This window comes from Eubalaena glacialis, chromosome 3, assembly GCF_028564815.1.
Source record: "Eubalaena glacialis isolate mEubGla1 chromosome 3, mEubGla1.1.hap2.+ XY, whole genome shotgun sequence".
In the NCBI taxonomy this organism is placed as follows: Eukaryota; Metazoa; Chordata; class Mammalia; order Artiodactyla; family Balaenidae; genus Eubalaena; species Eubalaena glacialis.
Window position 1 is genome coordinate 140,331,985 of NC_083718.1, and position 25,676 is coordinate 140,357,660.

At 45.9% G+C, this 25,676-nt stretch overlaps 1 protein-coding gene across 1 annotated transcript in view; it reads right to left on the reverse strand.

Moving 5' to 3' along the window:
- ROR1 (receptor tyrosine kinase like orphan receptor 1) overlaps positions 1-23,245 on the reverse strand; it is a 392,893-nt gene extending 369,648 nt beyond the window's left edge. The window contains exon 1 of the mRNA XM_061183952.1: positions 23,155-23,245. Within this exon, the coding sequence (XP_061039935.1) occupies positions 23,155-23,245 (91 nt within the window). The remainder of the gene's footprint in view (positions 1-23,154) is intronic.
- Positions 23,246-25,676: the final 2,431 nt, after the last annotated feature.

Here is a 25,676-nt window from a genome sequence, read left to right on the forward strand (position 1 = left end):
AAATTATGCAGAGCCTTGACCCTCCATGGCAATAGGGAGCCATTGAAGGTTTTTTTGAGGCAGGGAAGTAACATGATGAAAGCTGTTTGTATATCATTCATACATCATATATAATCATATATAATCTTAAAATCTTGTAATTTTATAATAAGAAATACTACTTTATTGACCATGTATTATGTGCCAGTCACTATTATTCCTTGGGCTTTACATGTATTATCTTCAAACTTCCTAATAGCCCTTCAAGGTAAACATGATCATCTCTTTTCCAGAGATGAGGGAACTGAGACTTAGAAACATGAAGGAAGTGCTAAGGTCACATGGCTAGTTAGTAATGGATCTGGGAAAGTTCATCCAGCTAGTTGGATTAATATAAGGAAGAGATTACCAGCAGGGAAATTAGTGTAAGGCCCCTGGATCATCCAGAGATGAGGTATGGTGATGACACTGAAAATAGAAAAATTTTTAATGCAACTCACACAAAGAGCTTCATCTATTTTTTTCAAAGTTACCTATGGATGGTGCACTGCAGGGCAGCAATAACGTAAACAATGTTATTTGTCACAACGTGTCAGGACCTACTATTTGCAGTGCTCGGGCTTCTCATTGTGGTGGCTTCCCTTGTTGCGGAGCACGGGCTCTAGGTGTGCAGGCTTCAGTAGTTGTGGCTGGCGGGCTCTACAGCGCAGGCTCAGTAGTTGCGGCGCAGGGGCTTAGCTGCTCCGCGGCACGTGGGATCTTCCCGGACCAGGAATTGAACTTGTGTCCCCTGCATTGGCAGGTAGATTCTTAACCACTGCACCACCAGGGAAGTCCAGGCTGCCTGTTTTAAGCACGCAATCTTGGACACCACCACAAGGGGTCAGACCTCCTCCTCCTCCTTCTCCTCCTCCCCCTCCCCCTCCTCCTCTTACTCCTCCTCCACCTCCCCTTCCCCCTCAGCTTCCCCCAAAAGGCTGCAGTCCCCACTGACTTGTTCCTCAGGGGCTCTTGGTCCCGATTCTGGATTATTCTAACCAAGACCAGCTACATAATTTGCAAAGCCTAGTGCAAAATAAAACAGCACGTCCCTTGTTCAAAATAATATTAAGAATTTCGGGACTGCAACAGCAGAGCATTAAACCCATCGTGGAGGCAGGGGGCAGGGGCCCTATTCAGTTGCACAGGTTGCACACCCACAAAGCCGATCCTGATTCTAACCTAGCTTCTACTTCCCTAGATCAGTAACAATTGTACAAGACACAGAAAGGTGCTTGACAGCTTCCTGGACAATGATTCTTCTAGTCTTATTTTCTAAGGATCAGGAGACCTACTGCTTAGGAGACAGCTTCTCTGTTTAACGAGAGTCAGTAAGTTGTGGGCTCGTAAGATGGATGAAGCTGCCCCAATAGCCAATGCTGACTTTCTCCCTTTCTGTTATATGATTTCCAATGATTACGTGGTACTGTTTTCAGCGAAAAAGATTTTGGTAGTCTGCCCTCCCAAAGGCCATTGTTAAGACAGAGAACATGGTGAGAAAAAGTCAAGGCTATAATCAGCCCAACTTTACAAAACAAAACAAAACAAAAAACTGCTACTAAATTTAACATACAAAGCTTGTTCAAAAAACAATAAGAACAATAACAAACTAAAATTATTATTATGTAAGTACTATAACTACCAGCGACTACTCTAAATCCTTTACAAAGATTTATAAATCTTCACAAAAACCTTAGATGCAATATTAGAAACCATGCTCACTTGCTTTCACAGAAGGGCTTGTTTCACTCACCCATCTCTCCTGTGAAAAAGTTTATCTATAAAGAGCTGAGTTTCAGGTGGAGGGAGAGCCATACAAGCAAACAAACCCAACTACTTGTTTGACCTTGAACAAGTCCCTTTCCCTTGCTGGGCCAGGTGTGCTCACCTGTAAATACGGTGAGTGGCCCAGATGCCCAGAGGTCCTCCTGACTCTGCCAGTCTGTGACTCCTACAGCAGGAATGCAGGAAAATGTCCTCCTCTCCACTCAACATTCCTGCATGTGCTACCCCAGAGCATTAGATGGACAAGCCACAAAGTCTAGCACAGCAGATATAAACCTGGCCGACAGCCCAGACACCTGAGGTCTAGTCCTAGGTCTACCCATCACTCCCTCAAGGTATGACTTGAAACAAATCATCACACCACTCTGAGCTGCAGTTTCCTTATCCATAAATTTATTAGCAGATACCTAAGGTCCTTCTTTGTAAGGCACAATGCCTGGTATCTAGAAAGTTCTCAATGTTTGTTAGTTATTTTCATCATATTGCTATCAATTATTATTCTCTATTCCAATAGTTCCCAACAGTTTCAAGTAAGAAGACTCCTTTTAATGCAAAAAATCATGGAGACTCCCCCTCCCATCTAATAGGTTTGACATTTAGTATCAATTAATTAGGAAAATATGGAATATCAAAAAGTCACTACGAATTTTTATTCAGTTCATCAGAGCACCATTCATATGTGGTGCTTGAAAAACATGAAATATTATTTTGCAATCATTGATGATTCTTGATTCTCAGAACCCTTAGGATGATTCTGAGCTGAGTGATCTGTGCCACCTGCCAGCTCAGAAGGTCCAGTCCATTGCCAACCCAAACCCCACCTTCAATCACCTTGACTTCCCAGCTCCTCCTCCCCTCTCTCACTGCTCTTACCATACTACCAAGACCTAAAATACAAGGCAAAAAGAGAAATATGTATATACAGCTTTGGGAGCTGAATAGATAACTATTTGCCCATGTTTTTACCTTTAAATCTTTTCTTCTCACAGAGTACACTTTTGCAGGGTAAAAATGCCTGGCCCAGCCCTGAGTAAACTCTTCATAATTGGATTTTATTATATATTAGGAAAAAACACAAAATACTAGAATATTAGAACGGGAATCGTTCTTTAAAGCAATGCTTATTCAATTTTAATTTGCATACAAATCACCTGGGGATCTTGTTAAAATGCAGATTCTGATCCAATAGTTCTGGAGAAGAGCCTTAGACTCTCCATTCCTACCTAAGAAGCTCCCAGGTGACATAGATGCTGCTGGTCCACAGAGCAGGGTCCAGTCCCACTGCTTTGAAGAAGAGAACTTGAGGATCAGAGAAGGCAAATGTCTTGTCTGCAGTCACACAGCTAGTTAAAGGCAGGGCTAGGAGATGAATTCAAGTTTGTTGACTTTTAGGCCAGAGCTCTTTCTGCTAATGCCCTAATGTCATCCTTTCTCCCTCCCCAAAAAAAAAGTTTCTAAAAAAAAATCTCATTTTCTTACACCACACACACATATAAATAAATAGACACACACACGCGCACACACGCGCACACACACACACACACACACACACACACACATTCCCTAGAGGACAGAGGCTAAATCACAGTCTCTCCCTCAGTTTCCAGCTCAGAGTCTTACAAACAAAAGATACTCAAAATAATCTGTGTCAGTGGGTTAATCTGATGGGGTGGAGAGCCATATTCTAATTAATGTCTTTACCTTTTTTCCCCTTTTTGATTTCTTTAAAGACACACTTCTGATCAGCTAACCCAAGTCTCTAAAATTGTCTGTACCTATATACTCTCTAAGTTTTCCCTAGAGGTACTTTTCTAAATTAAAAATTAATTTACTGGGAGAAAGTTCAAAACAAGCTATTATTCTAAATCAACATTTAGGGAGGAGCTAAGGGGTTTTTATCCCAATACCAGCAGGGATTGTATGTCCCTGAATATCCTTTGCACTGGACCATTTAAGGCACATGAAGTGTTTGAAGAGTTGCACTTAGCAGCCTAAGTGTTCAAACAGGATGGCTTTAAAGCCTCCCCCGCCCTCCCACCATTCAGAAATCACTCACAAGCCTCCTGGGGCTTCCAACTGTATTTTCACAATCTGAAGAGTTCGAGAAATCTTGCTCCATGAAATTACTTAGCACAGGCCCAAGTACATAGTAGGTCCATGAAAGGGTCGCATCCACCACCTAGAGTCACACGTTCGCCAGGTTTTCAACAGAACTTTGTTTAAAAGAACAGAAAACATAACCTCAAAGGGAAGAAAAACTGGCAGCTTTTCGGCTGTCTCACATTCTGATTATATTCTACCACTTGGTTAAAATTAACAAGTTTAGTGCAAATACTTTGGGTTTGGGTCTTGCCACACTTAGGAAACCAAGAGGACAGAAAGGTAACACTTAAAGGTAAAACTAATTTTCCCCCTTGCAAGAAGAAACACCAGCAAAGCTCCAGAGCCGCAAGAGCTCCTCTCAGTGGGGCTTCTGATGGTTTCTCACCAGAGGAATGTAATCCATCAGCCCCCTGGAGCTCTGGCCTGGCTGCCAACCCTCCCACTCAACCTTCCTGAACCTGCCCTTTCAGCCACAAACTCCCCTTCCTGGCACGCCAGGGCTCTGGCTCCCCTTCACTGTACACCATCGGGGCCAGCCCCTGTGTTCTGACGGTTCTGCACATGTACAGGCGGCCTCATGACAGCAAATGACAGCCTCATCTAGGGGCCACCACTCACCGTTCATATTTCTCTTAAGGCATAAATCAAGACGGATTCTAATTCCTCTGGTTAGTTGTCTCTCTGCATCCCCTCTGCCCACCACCACGGGTTCCACGTCCAGCAGCCCCTAGAAAATGGATCATGTTTTGCTCCCGATGTATCCCCGGGAGCCCAGCACAACCCCTGGCGAGTAGTCAGGATTCAGAAAATGCTAACTCTTTTATCAGATAATATTGGTATGTTTCCTCCACTTCTCCCTTCTGGCTCTCTGCTTCTTCCAGTAGGCATCTTAAAAAGGTTTTAGAGCTGGAAGGGGCAGTCAAGCCATCTTATTTTACAGATGAGGAAATTCAGCTCAACCTTCAAGGGATGCAGTGTCCCAGTTAGCGGTCCAGCTGGACGGAGCCTCTCCAGCCTCTGCCGTCCGTGGCAGACCTACCCCAGTCCCTCCTCATTCCCTGCCTCCGGGCCAGGGAGCAGGGCTGCTGGGCCACCACCCCACCCGGCAGAGAAGGAGATTTGTTCGTTCGTGGCCCAGTGCTGGAGGGCAGGAAAGCCGAGCTCCACTCCAGACTCCAGCACTGAGGAATTTTAGGGGGTTAATTCTGACCAACGTCAGCGTGGGCCTCAGGCTTCTCACCTATAACATGGCAATCTGACCTCAGAGTTACTGATGTTTACTGTGTGGGCTCAGTACTTGCCAGGCGTCCAGGAGCAGTGTGTCAGTTCATCCTCACCAAAGGCCACGAGGTAGATATGATTAGCACCTAAGTTTTATAGATGGGGGAACTGGGGCTTTGAGGTTTGCCCAAGGTCACAGTGAGCTGAATGGGTCTACCTGACTCCCAGGCCAGTATTTTGACTTCTGTCTCATTTCACTTTCTCAGGGGCCCCTTTAACTATAAGAAGCTATGAATATGTATAACTGATTCACTTTGTTATAAAGCAGAAAGTAACACACCATTGTAAAGCAATTATACTTCAATAAAGATGTTTTAAAAAAAAAAAAAGAAGCTATGACAGTGACGAAGGCCTTCATGGGGCAAACAGGAGGCTCACCCCCATGCTTCCTGTCCCAGCAATCAGTCCTCGCCCTTACCTAATTGCATTAGCGGCAGTTCTGCCTAATCCTAGCTGCACACAGTGAGAGACAGCATTCTTTCCCTGGGGCTCCGCTTCTGCTGAGATTAGCCACCATCCCCAGGAGGCTGTTATCCCAACCCCAGGGAAGGACGCATCACAGCCAAGATGGAGCTTATCACAGGAAGCCACTGCCACGCTGGGGGAAATAAAACGCAGACTGCACAACTCGGGTCTGATCACAGGCCCTGGATGTGATGCCAACTGGATGGGTGCACGCCTGCCAGTCGTCAGCAGGTGACAATGAAGCAACCACCACCTCTGCATTGTCTGGAGGTGCCAAGTAGGACAGCAGCAAGCACTCAAAACTAGAGATCGTATCCTGAGCATGTCCTAAAAGCATTCCCGAGAGCAAATTCCCAACATCTGGCACTGTGCCTGGACCAGAGTAGGCGTTCAATCAGTTGACAAACAAATGAACTTACTGACCCACCGCCATAGTTGTGGAAGCAAAGCATTCCTCACCAGAAATGAAAGTGGGTACCCAGGCTCACCAGCAATTATTCGATTTGAGATAAGTTCCTTCTCCTCAGTTTTCCCATTCTACAGCCCCTAATAATAATACTCAATCTCTCCAAATCCCCTGGGATTTACCCATTCATCCCACAGGACTCTCTAACAAAGGCACAGAATAATTTTTAAAGGTACAGTTATTTAGGGTCACTTACTTAAAAGTTATTGAGCACCTACTATCGACACAATGCAAAATTAGAGAAAACTGCCATAAAATTCTAGGTTTGGGGATGACAAGAAGCCTGGGATTATGGAAGACAGTGGACTGAAAGTTCTAGGATCTCAACTGATTTCTTTAGGAATGTGAGAAGCCTCGCCACCAACTTCACCTCATAGTTCCTTAATCTTTCAGAAAAATGCCTGCCTATTCTACTGGATACTGTAATTGATTCACCATCGAAGACATCAGCAGAAAATGAAATTTCAGAGAAAGAACAGAGGAAATTATATAAGTTGCAAGCTTCTATTTCTCTCTCATTCACTCTCTTTTCAAGAGGCTAGGAAGGAGAACTGGTATACTAGCGTAGTAGTAGTAGTAGTAATAATAATGGAACATTTTCATGGTGCTATGCATGGTGATATGCAGTTCGCAACATCATTTCACCATATACAATATATGTAACAATATACATACTTCTCAATATACATAGCAGTCCTCTGAGATTTTATCAGCCCATTTTACAAATCAGGAAACTGAGGCCAAGAGAGGTTAAGCACCTTGCCCAAAGTTGCACAGCAGATGAGTGGCAGGCCAGGCCCAAATACAGATTTTTTTTTCATTCCAAACCATGCAGTCTTTCCTCTGTGCAGGGCTGCCTCATACACCCTCATATAACGAGAGCTATTTCTCCTTCCCCAGTTATCCGAATGCTTGACTTGTTGCTGAGGATGCCTTAGTTTCCTCATCTAAGAAATGGGTATAATAATAGGGGGTACCTAATGGGGTCATTGTTAAGTGATGTTTGAATATTGCCTGGCACACAAATGTTACTAGTGGTAACAGAAGCAATCGTTATTGGATTGTTAATTGAGAACACACTCCCACTCCAAGGCTTTTGTACACACTAGTCCCCTCCTGGATGTCATCCCTCCCCCGCCAAACACACACACAGCCACAGTGCTCATTCCTTCACCTCCTGCAGGTCTCTACTCAAGAGACACTTTATTATAGAGCCTTCCCTACCACTCCATACAACAGTGCCCACCCCACCCCATCACTCACCCCATCACAAGTTCTTTTACTCTGTTTCATTTTTCTTAGCACTTTCTCTCACCTGATAAAGCATTTATTTCTTTATTTTCAGACTCCCTCCTGAATAGGGTCTTTGTTTTACTCACTGCTTCACCCCTGGCATCTAAAACAATGCCAGCCACATAAATATTTGTTGAGTGAATAAAGGAAGCCTCCTGGATCCATTCACCAAGGAATGGAGACAAATTCTTGCTTGCTATCTGACCCTTCAATCTCAGATAAGACTTTAAAGTTTACAATATATTTTTACCTTCTTCATCTCCTTTAGTCTTCCATAATCTTCAGGGATGGAGTTATAATCCCCACTGCACAGATGAAGAAACTGAGACCCCAGACCTCAGAGCAGAGCAACTTTCTGGAGAGGCAGAGGCCTGGGCTGGCTTCTGAACCCTATCTCCATCCGGCACTTAAATATGGTGGGTCTCAGCCTCCCTCTGAGTTGTTCTGGCCATGATGGAGCAGCTGAGGTTCCCGAGAAGGGCTGGCTTACAGAGAGGGGCCCGGGAAATGGCTTTTATCACCTAGTCGAGCACCAGATATCACAGAAGGTAGACTTTTGTAAACACATTTGTCAAAATAAACCCATCTATTATTATCGATAACATAAAAAATGCATTATGGGTTATTGTTTTAGGGCCTCCCAGACACATGTTTTCCAGGGGAGCAGCGCCCCCCCCCCGAGACACCTTTCCTGACTCCCCCTCTGCCAATCCAACCCAGCGCCTTGCTTAGCTGCTCCGTCCTCCACACTGCCAGGACCTGTGCCCCTGCCTTACTTCACAGCCATCAGCCTTCAAGGCCAGCCACAAGACAAGCTCCCAGGAGAACTGCCTGGAGCCCCAGGCCCTGACCCAGTTCCTGGCTCCCAGCAGACCTCCGTGTGCATGCGGACCAACTACCCCCCTGAAAGCCACCCAGCAGGGCAAGAAATAAAACAGCCCAGCCCTTTCTCCTCCTTCACTACTGCCTCCGGCCCCAAGAAACCCAACTGAAGTTTTTTGTTAAGCTCTCTTTTCTCTCTCCTGCTTGAAGGAAAGGCCTGGCCTGAAGCAGATGGTTCTAGGGATTTAAGAAGAGGTGCTGTGGGAAATGCAAAGACACGCAGGCCTTTCTGGCCATATTTGCATCCAAATTGCTTGCGAGTTCAAAATTTAGAGAATTTTTCCCCCTCTGCTTACTAAGAGAAAGAAGAGAAAGTAAGAGCTCCCCAGGGGATATTTCCCTAGGAATGAGAACTTTCAAATTTCCTAAAGAAAGAAAGGGGAGGGGAGAGCAGAAAGACAAGAAAGGGGACCAGGGGAGGGAGAAGGACGCTCAGTCAGGGAAGAATCACTGGCCGCCCCCATCCTCAGGCGGCCCTCACAGCCCTGACCTGCCTGTGGCCTCAGGCACGGTGCCCTCTCGCTTGTGGCAGGATGCCAGCCAGTATTTCCCACATCTTCTCTCAAACAGAGTATACATGAAAGAAGAGAAAGAGGAGGACCGTAAGGGAGAATTTTAATTTGTTGCCAATTAAGGACAGAGTGACCCTAATTTATGGCAGCGGAACCCAGAGTTATCACAGATCTTCCATCTTGGGAAAACGAGCTCAGCTCTCGGCTGCCCACTTCTCCCCTGCAAAATAGAGCCCACAGTAGGTTTGATTGAGTCCAGATTGGCTTTTTACGGGGTTAGATGCCTCATCTTTTGGAAGAGATAGCCTTGAGATTTTCAGCTGTTCAAAGATGCCTTTTCAAATTGCTAGATAGTAATAGCAAAGCCAACCGGAATGTTCCCAGTCTCTAGGAAGTAAGGACAAAGCTTAGTAAAAGTAAGTAGAGTTGATTCAGTTGGCCACCAGGCACTGTGCTGGCTGTGATTCAGACTCAAACCCTACTCTAAGGAGCATCTGATCCAGTCAGTGATAGAGGAGATATCACAAAAATAATAACTGTACAAATAAATACCTAATTAAAAATCATAACGATGAATATTTTTAAATACAGGGTGCTATGAAAGCAAGTAGGGTAGGAACCCAATCTAGTCTGGTCAGTCAGGGAAGTGACGTTTAAGCCAGAGCCGAAGGACTGATGGGTTGGGGAAGGATGTTTCTGTGAGAGGGGACAGCCCATAGAGAAGCCACTGTGTGCAAAGGGGTCCCATGACACCCGAGAGGGGGCGGCAGACGGACTGGGAAGGCCCGCCTGAAAGCCCTGTCAGAGGCTCCTTGATAATATGTTTGGGGATACCCTCACCCTTTCCCTCCCCCACTTAATTTCTTTAGGACAAAGTCTTAAAGACAGAGGTCTTCATTTCCTATTGCACCAACCGCTGTGAATTTCCTTCCGGATACTATACCTCTCTTCCTCTGACCCTCTTTGCCATGGACACATTTCCATTTTGACCTTTTGCATTTTCAGAACAGCTCAAATGTAATCAGTATGTCTTGGGCAGTGCCCAACCCTAGCAGTGGGAAGCGCTCAGGTGTCCCCGCTTGCTGACTTGGACCACTCAGAACACTGCATATTGGAGAAAAGCAAATTAATATTGGCTCTCCATCTCAAGCTCCACCTCCTTCAGAAACCCTCCCAGTAATTCCGAACAATGCACACCTCTCTCCTCCTTGATCTACAAAACTTACCGTGTGCACCTTCCTCGTGGCACTTAATTACATTGATTTTAGCATTCCCTCAACCCATATTTTGGTGATTTCCTATCAAGTAAAATATGCTCAACTAGACAGTTGTTAACTAACAAAGATCTGGTCCCTGCTCATGAAGAAGTGGGTAGAATGGAAAGTGGCTGGTTCTATGACACTGGGGAAGTTATGTAATACCTCTGAGCCTCAGTTTCTCTTGGGAATAAAAGTGTGACCTCCTCTTATAAATACACTTGTATTCAAAACACTATCAGAGGTTATCTCTGAGGGATAGGATTGTGGCGAATTTCGTTTTTGCATTACATTTCTGATTTTGTTTTTAGTGGACATATATTTTCTCATGAGAAAAAAAGCATTCAAACTGTTTTCTTTTAGGTTAAAAAAAACAATATACCACTTCATTTTCTGGTGAGGATTAGCAAGGTATGATGTGTGCACGGTCAGGACACAATAACCTCACCCAAAGCAGAGTCTATAGGCTCTGAGCAGAAATTCTGGGAGAGACGGAGGAGAGGTTGGACCCCCGCCACACCTCTCAGTAGCGCCTGCTCTGGATATCAAAGTCATTCTCTCCTACACGCCAGCTTCGTTCTGGGGTAGAGACATGGCTGAGGGCATCTCTCAGCTTCCCCACCCTAAAGGGGCTACCCCTAAATCCCAGGGATGGACTATGTTTAGCCCGTCATAGTGAGGCTGGTGGGCAGGGGTTAGGATTGGCAGTCTCCCCATAACAAGGCTGGAGTGTGGACAAAAGCAGTTTCTTTTCCCAGTTGACAAAGGGGCAGAAGGAGGAAGTAAGGGGAGAGAAGTTTAATTCAGGGCAATAATTTTGGAAAGACAAAATAATAGGATTCCACCGCAAAATACAGAATGCCTTGCTAGATCTGTTGCCTGTAGTAGATGCCCAATAAATGATGGTGATTATTATTACACCACTAACATTGAGGTTTGGGCTAAATCAGCATAAATGAGTGTGACTTAGGAGGCTTGTGTGGGAATGCTGGCTGAATGTGAGGGCACCGGGGAAAGAAGGGCAGAAGGGTGGACTCCTGAATGTGGGAGCACTGGGGGTTGAAGAACAAGATTTCAGGGAGGAGAGATGCACAGGAAAGCGCTTTAGCCGGATGTGTGGGTGGGGGGGAGAGGGAGGGTGCTAAGTACACAGATTCTAGAGGCTGCATGATAGACAAAGGGGCCTAAACAAAGGCCAGAACAGTGAGTTTGATTCAATGAGTTATTCTCATGCCATATGCGGGTATCAATCTTGTCTCCCTGACAAAAACAGTAAACTTCCTACAGAAGAGAATCTAGCCATATATTTCTCCTGCATCCACTTTAGTTGCTAAACAAATATTTAACCAAGTGGAATCGCCAGTGCCTTCCTGGGAGTTTACACAGGACATGTCACTCGGCGGGTAAGGAGCTGTGCCTCCCGGGTCCCTTCTGTCCTTCTCTCCTCTACACCAGCACTCAGCAGACAGAGCCACTGGCCTGTGGATTTGATTCCGTGAGTCTGAGGGAAGCCACCTTCACCAGCATCCTGGACTGGTCAAGAAACTTTCTAAACCTGAGCCCTGAGGCTGAGAGGTAGGAGGGTTATTTATAAAACGTTTTGACCAACGTATATATAGTTTTAATCCCAACACATCCATAAAATCTGACAATGACTCCTTTAAGAAAAAATCAAGTTGCAGCCGGTGTAAGGGAGAAATGCATTACTTTCATCTTGGGGAGGGAAATCAATCAGTGCCGGAAGTGCTGGCCTCTCTCTGCCCCTTGACTTAACTACTCCTTGCAAGGCACAGTCGGATACGATGACTTGCTGACAGCTGGTAGAACAAACTGGGCATGCTCAGCTCAGATCCTCCCTTGCTCACTGGGGAGGAGAGATGCCCTTTACCGGGTGGCCCCTGGGAGGCCCCCATTGCAGGTTCTGACCCTCTGAAGACTACCTGGCCACAAGCAAAGCACTTGATTCCTTGGCTTAGGGACACCAGATGTGAGTGGGCAGAGCGTGCTATGAGCAGCATAGAGAAAGAGAAGGTAACTCACCAGTAGATTCAGAACATCGTCAAAAATTGTTGCTGCTTGTTGTCAGCAGTCTACACAGCTAATCTCAAATAGGCAATATTTTGCGACTGAAAGTTCCTATACGACACACGGCAATTCTCTGAAGGAAGGAGGTAAATAGCCACCACGGAACTAAGTACTACTTTCTTAAGGCACGCCTTTCAGGGGAGTCCATATGGAGAAGCGCTAACTTTCATCCCACTGAACATTCAGGTAGGGAAAAGAAAAACAACAAATCCTCTGCAGGGAATGTGAAAATTATGTAAAAACTATGACATACCAGATCGGAGTGAAATCCAAGAGGTGAGGATATAATCTCTCTCGTGGAGAAAAAGTGAAATAAGTTGCTTTGATGGCTGCCTAACCCCATCAGGAAATGGTGTCAATTTCCCTGGAAGAACAGATAGGAGCCTTCCAGGAAATCTAGGGCTTCAGGCAGCAGGATCTGTTCTTACCTTACGATGTTCAACCTTCACAAAGCTTAAGAAAGGTCCCCATCCTGGAGAAATATTAATATAATTATAACCTAAAAGTTCTAGGTGCTAGGAAGGTCTGCCCCAGGGATGATTATATTATAAAAGAAAGGTTCTGAGGTTTAGAAATTTTGCTCCATCATGTCCTGGGAAAATCTCAATGGAGGCAGTGCACTCTTGCTGCTCTCCATTTAATTCACAGGAGTAGCTGCAAGCACATACCACCCAGGCACTGTACGTGCACTTCCCATGGTCCTCCCCGCCCTGTGCAGGTGGGCACCGTTATGCTTCCTGTTTTATAGGTGAGGAAGGTGAGTCTCAGGGAGGTCAAGTCATTTGCTGACCTGGCCAGAAACGGTGGGCCCAGTTTCACAGCAAGACCTTCTGATGCCAAAGCCCTTCTATTACTGGCTCCACTGCATGCTGCAATCACCAACCACTTAGGAAACTCCTTGTTTTTAAGTAACTTCTCTCAGTGTATTTGCAAGTGAACTTTCTTAGATTACAGGAACCCTAGCTCCAGGTTCCACCTACAAATGCCTCACAACTATTTCCAAAAACCATAGCTGATTTGAGGAGAATCAGGCAAATTCATTTACTGGTAAAACTGCAGTGACAAGACATAGAGTCACGAATTCCAGTCTCTTAATTTTTTTTTTGGCCACGAAGCTTGCAGGTTCCCTGCCCAGGGATCGAACTCGTACCCTTGGTAGTGAAAGCGCAGAGTCCTAACCACTGGACCATCAGGGAATTCCCCCAGTTGCTTACAGCAGAAAGCACTAAAGGCCTGAAGTCAAAGAGGCTGGGTTTCAGACAGGCTCCACCAGCTGTAGTGACTTTAGGTGAACTGCCAACCTCACAGGCCTGATTTTAAAAGGGAGAGAGAAAAAAAGAGAAAGAAAGAAATTCTATTTCATTGGGTTATTTGAAAAATTAATGGTAATATACATGAAATAATTTTGTAAGCTGCAAAGCCCTGTACAAATGGAGGCTTCAATTATAATTATTTTGACTCAGCTATTTGACTGGGATCTTACAGAGAATCTGAATCATCAGATAGCGTTTTTTTTTTTTTTAAATGAGATGTAAAATAGCCTAATGATCAAGGACAAAGCCCCGGACGCGGGACAACTAGGTTCAAATCCTGGCTCTCCCACTTAACTTGCTGTTTGATACTGATCAAGTTACCTACCTTCTCTGTACCTCCGCTTTCTTATCTGGAAAATGGAGCCAATAATTAGTGCCTACCTCATAGGGTTTCCCTGAAGACAATTCAAGTTAAAATAATTAAAGAACTTAAAATATTTCGTGGCACACAGGATTCTTTTTTTTTTTTTTTAATATTTATTTATTTGGTTTGGGATCTTAGTTGTGGCAGGCAGGCTCCTTAGTTGCGGCATGCAAACTCTTTGTTGAGGCATGCATGTGGCATCTAGTTCCCTGACCAGAGATCAAACCCAGGGTCCCCTTCATTGGGAGCACGGAGTCTTACCCACTGCGCCACCAGGGATGTCCAACACACAGGATTCTTGTTGTGTATTACTCAACTATTATGATGTTCACCACACAGGCAAAAGGAGGACTGGGGTTTAGTAACCTTCGCTACAAAACAAAACTGCTGCAGCGGAGGGAATAAGATACATGATACCTTTGACAAGCAGCCCTGAAATGTACTGGATTTTTAACTCTCTGGGACGCTCTTTTGGAGAGAAAAATAAGTTATCAGGCTTCCAGTAAAACCCTGCTTCTTCCTCCCTTCCCCCGCTCCTTTCATACGCAAAAAAAACCATGAAGGCACCACTCAAAGCCCTCTTTCCTCTTCATTACTCTCCCATCCCCAAAGATCAGCTTCATCCCAGGGTGAAGGCCCAGTTGAAGAAGCCTGGACAGCCTGGGCAAGTCTCTGGAGACCAGGGCAGGGGCAGAATGTCCAGCTCCTCTCCTCTCTCCATCTCAGTCCTTCCCATCTTTTCCGGCTTGTATCATATCCCACTTCCTCCGGAAAGACTGCTCGCTTCTAGGCATTCTGCATCTGTAATGGCCAACTCTGCACTCTCTGGCTGCAAAGTTATTTCACAAGTGTCTATTTTATTGCCCCTAAAAGGTAAACTCCACAAGGGCTAGTCATAGTTCTTCTAGAATCCCCACAGCTGACCACAGTGCTACAGACACCGTTTGCGTGCCATAAATAATTGGGGAAGAGGTTGAATTCACTGGAAGGAGCCCAGACTCCCTGCAAAGTGGTCAGATGCAAACTAGGTCTGAGCCTCTACTCCTCCTCCCAAGCCCACGGCAGATGCTGCTATCAGATCACAGCCTTCCCTCCCAGAGACCCTGGAAGAAACCTCAGAATCCTTTTCAACACTGCACCACAGGCAGCCAATACAAATTGACTGGAAAGATGAACCCCTTTTGCCATTTGTGCTTCCTAGGCACTTCGTTAACTGAGTCTCTATAGCACTGGGACTTTACCACTATTATCATAACTACCACACTCTGCTGTACAGAGCTGTTGACTTGTCTGCCTCCAGTAAAACAGTGACTTTCAAACTTCTGATCATGAGAGCTCAATAATAACCCAAATCAGCACATACCAAACTGAAGCTAAAGTTTCCCAAAATACTCACCTGATTAGTGTAATGCACTCTGATATTTCCTATTATATTCTACCTAAAAATAGTGATTCAGACCCACAAAATTCATCTCATGGTGCACTATGGTTTACAACTATATGATAGATAGATAGATAGATAGATAGATATAAAATGTTAGTTATATAAATAATGTTAAGATAACATTAGCAGCTGTAACTGATAAGCCCTGAAATCTCAGCCTTCACTACAATAGAAGTTCATTTCTTATTCACATAAAACCTAAACAAGTGTGGGCTGGCAGGTGGCTTCCACCGGGCAGTCATTAAGGGTGGGTTCCAAGCTGTTTCCATTTTGTGGTATCGTCAACACATGACTTCTAGAGTTCCCATATACAGGATCATAGCAATCCTGCCTGGGAAGTTTTTTTAATGGATCAGGTGTACAGGTGACACTCATTGCTTTCAACCTCATTCCACTGGCTAATATTTAGTCACATGGCCTCAGTTTAACTGCAAGGGGCCTGGGAAATGTAGTCTAGCCATGTGCCCAGGAAGAGATGAAACAGACCTGATGATCAGCTAGCAATCTCTGCCACAGACCTGCCATTTGAAAAACCCTCCAAGGGAAGGACCTAGCCTTAATCACCTTTATGTCTCTAGTGACTAGGAAAATATTTGGCTCAGAGTAAGTGCATAGAAAAATGTATGATCAGAGAATGAATGGGGAACATGGCAGGTCCTGGCTAGAGTTCCAGAAGTGTTATGGTTTATGATTAGGCTTCATGATTCTCTCCAAACTCACGCCTGTGCAAATCCCCCCCCAACCCTGCCCAAAGCAGAGCTGAATCCAAAAATCTGGATTAGGGCAGGTGGGGAAGATACCAGACAGAGAAACTGTGTTCCCTTCTATTTGGGGGCTGCACAGCCACTTACTCTTCCTACAAACCACACGCCTGTTGAAAAGGAGCACATCAGAACAATTAAGAGCACACAGGCTTTCGAGGCAGATAAATACTGACCAGGCTTCTCTCTGGCTACAGAACTACAGCTGAGCACTCAGGATGCTGAGCATCTTCCATGCATTATATCTCACTGCATCCTCACAATAAGCCACTGAAGGCCACGGATTTCTCCCTCTGACCCTCCAATTCCCTGAGTGAGAATTAATGTCTTCTACCCCTGTGTTCCCAAAGTCCTTTTTTCACGACCCTTTCCTACAATTCACTTATGGGAGAGCCAGTTGGCATGTGGAGGTACATATCTGTTCATCTTGCCTCTCCAATTACACTTCAAGGACAGTGGAAATACCATACACTTGAGAGTCCAAATACCTAGGTTCAAATGCCAAACCCAACTTAATAGTTTTGTGAGGTTGGCTAAGATGCTTACCTCAATACTTGAGCCTCGATTTCCTTATCTGACAAATGGGGTCAGAAGTCCAACCTCAAGGGGATGCTGGGACATATAAACTTAATACCTATAAAGAACTATGCCTGGCACATAGTAGGTTCTTTTAAAAGTAAGACTGTCCCTCCTCCATCTCTCCTTGAGGGCAGTGATAATGTTTTACTCCTGGGCACTAACACCATATCTTGCATATAATAAATATAAAACAAATGTAAGTTGAAATGCATTAAATGACAAGCTTTACTGTTGAAAAATAAAAATAAAAACACAAACCCGGTCTTGGTCTTTAGACTGGGTTTGTTTTTATCTCCCCTCCCCCTTCCCACACACTTCTTTACTCTTCTCTCTTTGGGTAACGTGAACTTTTTTTTTTTGTACTCAGAAATTTTAAATGGCTAACAGAGCACCTCAGGATTCTTTCCTCCGGCCATTATCCTTCTCTTTCAAGTTGTGCTCAGCAAGATTATTTGGATATTGGAGCTAAAAACGGTCAGATTACAAGTAGAGGTCCCTGAAATGTAACATTCCCCATTTCAGGATTCTGGAATTACACCAAGCACCAGGGAGGGGTTGCTCTTCCCCAAAGAGCTCACTGGTCTGAAAAAAGCCTTTGTTTTAAGGCTTTGCAAAGCTGCCCTGTGGAATCTTCTCCAGTCCAGGTCCCCAGCACTAGCCTGGGACTGCTCACATCTAGAGTATCTACATGCTCCCTGTAAAAAAGAACACTCAAGAGTCCTACCATCTTGAAAAAATTGCTGCTCTCTGAGTCTTGGTTTGTATCTCACAGCACAATGCTCATTGTTTTGGAACCACTTGTTCTGATTTCTCCAGCAAACCCTGCTGATGATAGCAGCTACTGGGTCTGTGGTGCTGTGTTAGGTGCTTTATGTCAATTATCTCCTCTCATTCTCACAAAAACCCTGTGAGTCAGATATTACTGTTATCCCCATTTTGCAGAGAAGGAAACTGAGGCTGAAACTGAAGGTCAAAGAACTTTGTCTAAGGTCACACAGCCAGCAAGCAGCAAAGCCCCAATTCAAACTCTAGTCTATCAGGTTCAAATCCCATTCCATTTCTGTTACTCCATACCGCCTCTTTAAACGGCTATAAAAGAAGGTCCTTTCTGTACAGAAATACTTGAGAAAATAAACAGTTTGGACTGGTTGATCTTTAGGTCCCTTCCCCCTTTTAAAAAAAAATCTATGGTTCTATGAGAGAAGAAGAAGAAAAAAAAAAAAGGAAATGTAAGCAGGCCAAACATTATGAGGGTTGGCTTATCAGTATTTAATAACAGCTTTTGGATCAAAACTCTACAGAACCTTATTTATGGACAGACAGTGACTGTTAAGCAGAACCTTTTTATACAACCTTTTCATCTAAGGATATTGTAGCCTTCTACTGCCTTTCTATTAGTGAGAGATGGGGTGTGAAATTTGCTGGCCCTGCCAACATTATCCCATTAAATTATCTGCCTTCTTTCAATGTAATTCACTCAGGGGCAGCAGTTTGAGACTCAGGCCCCGTGGCTGTTCATGCCTGGGCGTTCTGAGGGGGGAGGTGTGAAGGAAAAAGTTCAGGTGGTGGTAGCATCCCAATGACATAACATCAATCCACGTTTCACTGCCTTACCAAAATAAAGTGGATGCCACAATTATCCCATTCCTAAACAAACTGAAAACCCCAATCGAGCTTACTGCAACAAAGAGAGAGCCTTTTTACTGCTGTTTATTTTTATTTTGTATTCGTTAGCTTTTTAGATATTCCTGGCATGCAAGTCAGGCTCCGTGTAACAAGCAGCTGCATTTAGTTAAGGATCTCGAAGAGTTCCCCCAACCCAAAGCCCCCACCCCATCAGCCCCCCCTTCAACTCCAGAGAACTTTCTCAGAATCATAGAAGACTATTCCTTTCTGTCTGTCTACAGAACAGACCCTCCTGACACACCTTGGGGATTAGGTAAGGCCAGGCTGAGGCTCTTCTGTTTGAGAAAGAGTCCTCGGAGACTTGAGTGTTTCCCAGATGGGGCTGGATTTGCGAGGGTCTGATCCACATCAGGAACTTGGAGTTGGCAAGCCAGCTCTCCCACTAGAGAACACTCTAATAAATCACCCCTTTTCAGCCTACACCCCAAGTTGTACACCAAGATGCAAAGACAGAGGCATTTCATCAAAATACATCTCATCGCTGGTTGGAAGGAATTGCCAGACACACTCTTCAAACCGCATCCAAGGTGCAGTTCATTACAGCAATATAATTCCTCCTGATCAGAGGTGCAGACCATAGAGGCCATTCGGTCTATCTCTGAGTTACAGCAGGTCTTGCTCAGGCAACTCCAGCACAGGAAGGAAAACTGAAATTGGCTGTCTCCAATCATTTCTTATAACCCCTAGATATGGCTAAGAGAACATCCCTTTGCCGCTCTTAGAAAACCTGGGGAAAAGGCACCTTTGGCTCCTACATAACATAAAAATAGTGTAAATTTTAAGACTTAAACCAGGAGAGACTGTCTAGGGCAGCAGTTAGATAAGAGCATGAACTCTTAGCCTCTGTAAGGCCAGCAACGCCATTTCCTAGCCATGTGACCTTGAGAAAGTAATTTAACCTCTCTGTGCCTAAATCAAAATGAGCTAATTATGCCGCCTCCCTCATAGGGTTGATGTGAGGATTCAATGAGTTAATACTTGCAAAATGCTTAGAACGGTGACTGGCCTATTGTAAGGATTATGCAAGTGTCTGTTAAATAAATTGTGCAAACACCGGCATCTCAGAATGCTTGGGTTCAGGGAAATACATTCCTGGTAGAGGTCAAAGGATTTGACACCATTCTTCAGCTTCTCTCAGGCCCAATAACAGCCGGCCTGGTGGGAGAGAAAGCAGAAAGCGAGGAGAGATAGACGCCCCATGGATTGTGCAGATCTGGGCTAAGGCCCAGGAACCCCCCACCAACCCTCAACCTTTTGCAACCTACCCAGGAAGGCAACTCATTGACCCAAGCACCAAACACTCCAAATCAATGGTTCCTATTTTGGGGGGATTGCAGTTTCCTTAAAAAATCAGATTATAGCTAGAAACATACAACCACAAAAATGCACATTAAATTTTGTGTATTATTTCTGGGGGTTTGCCTAGCCTTAATTTCAGGTACCCCAAGTTAAGACCCTCTAGGCTGGGTGCTCTTCTCCAATACTTGCCATACATGGTTTCATTTAGATCTCATAACACTCAGGTAAGGCTGAGAAAAACTGATCACCATACCCAGTATGTGTCAGAGAAAAGATTCAAACCCATGTCTGTTAACTCCAACACCTGTGCTCATAACCATTAAGCTCTACTGTTCAGTTCTACTATACTCCCTTCATACTAGAAGATGAGACAAGAAAAGGAAAAATCCTTGAAAATACGCCATGTTGAGTTTTTAACTAGGAAAAGCAAATAACACAACAATTTTACATACAACCAAAAAAGTTATTCTCCATTCATTCAACAAAAATCTATGGCCCACTTACTATATACGTGTATAAACATATGCCATTTATATAGATATATATGTACATTATATATATATATAGTCTACAGAGCATTCCTTTCTCCATAGGATGCTGGGTAAAATTTTCAAAAATATTTGAAATGGGGTATGTGGTACCACCAAACCACAGCCAAATTGAACACTAATGAATGCAAGTAACACACCATTTAGAAACTTTCACGTCTCATTTGAGGCCTATGCTCACCATGCAGGAGATGGAGAGAGGAAAATACAGACCAAAGTTAAGTTTGTAAAAGGACTCCTAACTAAATACCAGAAAGATAATCCCAGGTATCAGAACAGCAATACAGCCATCAGGTATACTGAATCAATATTAAAAATTAAATATTCCCAACACACTGCCAGAGGCAGTTGGACCACACCCCTTGTCAATTAGGCCTCTGTGTGGCTCCCCCAGGTAGGATTTTCAGGTGTCTCTAATAAAGATGCGGCTCGATGACTTGGTCTCCAGTGTTTTCACCAGGAAAGCTAACAGTCCTGTTGCCCTCAAGAGATTCTGATTCTAGAAGCCGACAGGACAGGCACCTATTAAAACATCATTGGAAAGTTTACAAAATGACAGCAAACAGTAGCAGGCCACCCCCCTCTGACTACAAGCAGCCAAACCACAGAATCTACAGGATTCTGAGAGGCCTAGGTGGGTTCTAAAGGCCCTGAGCTCTGGGTACAGTTATCACGGCTTCAGCTTCTTAGAGAGGTTTAACTCCGGGTTGGTGAAAGGAAGATGGGGAGAAAACAATGAACAGACCAGAAAAAGCAAATGTAAAGGTTTGCTCCTCCTGGCTAACAAAATAGAGAAATGATGGGAGAAATGCTGAGCGCTTTTAAAATAAATAAATAAATGAAACATATCTCCCCTTAGGCTGATTTCCTGAACCTCTGGCTAAGTTACCTTAAGAATCTTGGATCAGACAAGAAGGTAAATCTGAGTTCCACTAGAAGATTTCTCCCCAGAGAAAATATCAAGCATTCACAGAAATGGAAAGGGATTTATTAGACAATAAATAAGACAGTAATCACTGATTTTAGCTCAATATTGAAGAGTTCAGAATATGCAATACTCTTTCTCTAACAAAAAATTTTCATGGGAGAAAAAGAAACAATTCTAATTCATACGCATGGAGGTCTCACAGAAATGGGACCTAAGAAGTGGCCAAAGCTGGCAGCTTTTATACTTTTTAGACAAAGAAACAATAAATTTGAGAGGAATTTTTTTTAAGGTTTTTAAGCCTGTAGACAAACAAGACAGAATTTGGGTGACTGCTGATAACAAAATTGTCTTACACTCAGCAAAATCATTGCCTGTACATTTATTTAAAGGCAGATAACCAAGGAAAGGTGCACTGTACCCTCCCTCCCCCCTTCCTCCCCTTCCCCATGATCTAAAAGCAACCACCGTTGAAAGCTTATGTAGAAGTAGAGTGAACAGAGGATATAACTGAAGTAATCAAGGCCCCACGCTAGGAGCCTCCCTTGCCTTAGCTAGAATCACCCTGGTTATCTCCACCTCAATTCACCGGGCAACCTGACATCAGAAGGATGTTTACAATGTTTTAGGCAGCATGGCCCCTTCTTTACTTTTCACCCAGGTGTGTGGCATGGAACCAGATGTTTGGCATCAACGAAGCAAACATCCATGTGACCAAGCTGTTTACATTTCATTAGGATTTTTCATCAAGAAGGTGCACTCCCTGCTGATGTACATCTTAATTACAATTAGGAGCTGTATTTACCCCGAGGAGCCTCCAGATTAGCCCAACCACACTACAGGATCAATTTCAGAATCATCCTCAGAAAATGTGGTTCCCACTTCCCCAAAGTCATCTCTAAGAAATCAAAATTCACCCACAACTTCCTTGCAGAGTGTGTTTTCTACTACGAAAAATATTAGCTAGATTTTAGTCGAAACTAATTCTTCAGTCATAGGTCATGGAGCGAATAGATCTTTTCCCCTCAACTGCTAAATAGCCCAGAGCCTTTTTTCCCTAAAGCACCGCGTTAACTTAAAAATGAAAGATGCATGATAAAAGAGCATGGGTTGGGGCTGCGAGAGGGGGAGGGAAGAATCCAGGGGCTCCAGCATCCCCTCAAGGGATGCATGTTAAAAGTGAGGCCCAAGACCCTGGAGACTTTAATCAACTTTCCCCCTCCAACCTCCAAAGAATGAATCGGCTGTCTCCACAGGCGCAGCCGGGCTCTTCCCTCTCATTGTGTACCGGCTTAGACGCAGCAAGGATCCCAGCTTCCCGCAGCGAGCTAAGACGCTCTGGCTTTCGGTGAAGTCTTTCTCTAACTGTTGCGATTGTCTTTGGAGATTATCAAAATCAAGTATGCATTAGCTGTCTTTTCCCCCCTTGTTTGTAACACACACACACGCACGCACACACACACGCACTCTGGAGCAGCAGGCCTCCTCTGACAGCACATTTTGCACAAAGTGGCGGCGGCGGCAGCGCACACGTTGTGGCCTCCATCGTGACCCTCCAGAAGGCCGGCGAGCCGGGGATGGTGGAGATGCAAGGCCGCCCGAGCCCCAGGAGGACAGGGCTTTTGTTTGGGTCGGTCTGCGGACATCCTGGGCTCTCGCAGGCACCCCTGAAAATACAAACTCCCTTCTGGACCACGCTCTCCAAGGCGTCTGCGATTTAGGAGCAGGATGGACTTGCCTGAACACCGGTTGGAGTGCGTTAGGGGTCCAGCGAGAGATGGAGGGGACGAAAAGCATCCCATCGCCCCACGACCCCCAACCCCTCCACGCTTCCTGTCAGCGCTGACAACTGCGGCTGGGAGCCGAGGAAGAAGTCCCCGGGCGCACCCCCCGGCCCACAGCGGGGCTCCCGGGTGAATCCCCTCGCCTGCCTCCCCGGCGCCTGAAGTCGCGCTGGCAAGACCCCCGACGGGGCGCCGGCCGCCGCCCGAGGCGGGCGCGACGCTTCCTGTCTGCCCAGCGCCGGGCGGGCCGGCGGGAGGGTGGCCGGGGCCGGGCGGGCCCGCGAGCCGGCCGATGCTCCTCTTACCTTGGGCAGCGGCCCCACGCGCCGCCAGCAGCAGCGCGGCCAGAAGCGCCAGGAGCGGCGGGCGCGCCCCGCGGCGGCGCGGCCGGCGCATTCCTCCTCTCGCGGCGGCGGCGGCGGCGGCGGCTCCCAGGCCGCGCGCAGAACATCCACGGGCTCTGCCCGGGGTCCCGGCCACCTCGTCCCGGCCGCTCTCCCCACAGGATGCCGGGGGCGTCTGAGAAGTTCTTTGTCCCTCTAACCTGCTCCTTCGTCTCCGCCCGGCCGCTCAGGACCCCGTCAACGCGGTCCCTCCCCAGCCCTCTGGCTGCAGCCTCGCCGCGTCCGGACGGTCAGTTCAGTCCCGGGCTGTCGGGGTCGCACTCGCGGACTGCGAGTCTCGCCGGCTCGGGCTCTGAGAAGAGCGCGCCCTGCGCCCGGCGGCTGCCGTCCCGGGGCTCCCTCCGTGGCGGCCGCGGCGGCTCCTCCTGCTCTGCGCGCTCGCTCTCTTGCTCTCAGCCTCCCTCAACTTGTCACTTTCCACCAACTCTCCAGCCCAGCGCCCGGGCCCCGACCAATGGCAGAGGCGGGCCCAGGCCGGCGACCCAGCGCCCTCTGCTGCTGCCTCTCAACACCCGCACCCTCCCAGACGTCCCAAAAGTCGTTGCTCCCGCGCCTCCCCTGCCCCACGACACCTCAAACCTGCAGCGGGACTTGAGCCCAGCGGGCCCTTGGGGCCATTTGACAGAAAGGGAAACCGAGGCTCAGGGAGACTTGTCGGGCTTCGCAAACCGGTTCGTGGCTGAATGACTTAGGAGACCCAGATTCTAGCGGCCTCAGCTCTGCCACTGTTAGCTGTGTGACCCCCCGTAATAGAACGTTTAGTGATATCATGCATTTTCCCTTCTGAGTTTCTCTTTGACCCAAGTGATTTATGTTTTCCCATTTTGTCTTCAATTTCTAGTTTCACGGCATTGAAATCAATGTCATCTGTACTGTTTCCTTATAGAGATGTACTGAGGATTTCTCTGTGGTCAGTTTTTGTCAATGTCCCCTTGGTCTCTTGAAAGGTGTTTTTCTGTCTTCAGAATGTGGAGATAGGTGACTATCTCAATTTGACCTTTCTATTATGTTTCTTAGGCCTTCTGTGTCTTTGCATATTTTTTTGTCCGGTTGCTCGGCCAAAGGGGTCATTAAAGTCTCCTACTAACAGTATGTTTTTGTCCATTTCTCCTGGTTAAGCGTGATGAATTTTGTGATACATAAATACTCATGACCTTGTGGAGAGGGCCTTTGATCATATGGAGTGGTGAGCACCTGCTGGGTTCCAGGCCCTGCTTTAGGCTATGAGGATGCAAGAGCAAAAAGAGACACCAGTCAGTCTTGGCCTAGAGGAACACCGAGAAGCCCACAGTATAGATAATCATTTATTGAATACCTCCTGTTTGCCTAGTGCTTTGTGTGCATTTAGCTCCTGAATCTTCCATTGACAGTTAAAAAAAAAAAGTCATTATAAATTTTTACATCTCTTTGCACTCTTACATAGATTATCCTCATAATACAGTTTTTGAGACTGAAATGCAAAAAAGAGTAAGTGACTTGCCCACAGTCACACAGACAATGGATGGCCAAGCCAAGACTCAGTCTCTTTGCCATGATGGGCCTAAAAGTTCTTGGCCAGAACCTAGCACATAACAAGCACTCGATGAGTGGCAGTGGTTATTATTGCTGCAGCAATAGCCTCTGAGAACCTAGCTTTAGGATTTTATAATGAGCAGTCACCTCATTGAAGGCAAGGACTTTGTAGCCCAGATTCTGTCCCAGTAGGTCCTAGACTCTAGGCTCGCCGCCCTCTGCCTTCAGGCAGGTGAATGACTAACCCATGTGGGACAAACAGTCACTTATTCTTCTCAGGACTTCAGGGCAGGAGTGTCCCCAGCTGCCTTGATAGCTTTTCCCCTTTCTATCACTCTGACCTGAGGTCAAGGAATGATGGACAGAGAGGCCTTGGGTCAACCAGTTTATCGCCCAAATAGGTCTGTCCTCAAGTTTCTCTGCCTGAGACCCATTCAATCCTGTCTCAATTATCTCCTGTCACTTGCCGGAGGAACTTACTGCACAAGGTTCTCTTGTTAGAAAACTGTCTTTGATGGTCGGCCTCAATACACCATGGTCCAGAAATCAGAGGAATCTCAGCACACTGCACATTGCTGAACAGCCTTCCGTCGTCTACAGAACAACATTTAGTTGCCAGACAAGGAGCCTTCTCTGTTCTACCCACCCTGCCCCCAAACCCCACCCCACACCGGCTTGGCCCAGGTATCTTAGGTAACAGACGGCTGCCAGTGCTGAGTATACAGAACTTAATGGCACTTTTATCAGTACTTAAACCTTCCAGGAACTTAATCACAGAATCATAGACGTGAGGAATGTGACAGCTGGAAAGGGCCCTGGAAATTACCCCCCTTAACATTTTATAGGGGAGAAACATGGGAGTCAGAGTGGTCAAACTTCCTGGCCCAAGGTCCCACAGCTGGCCAGAGCCA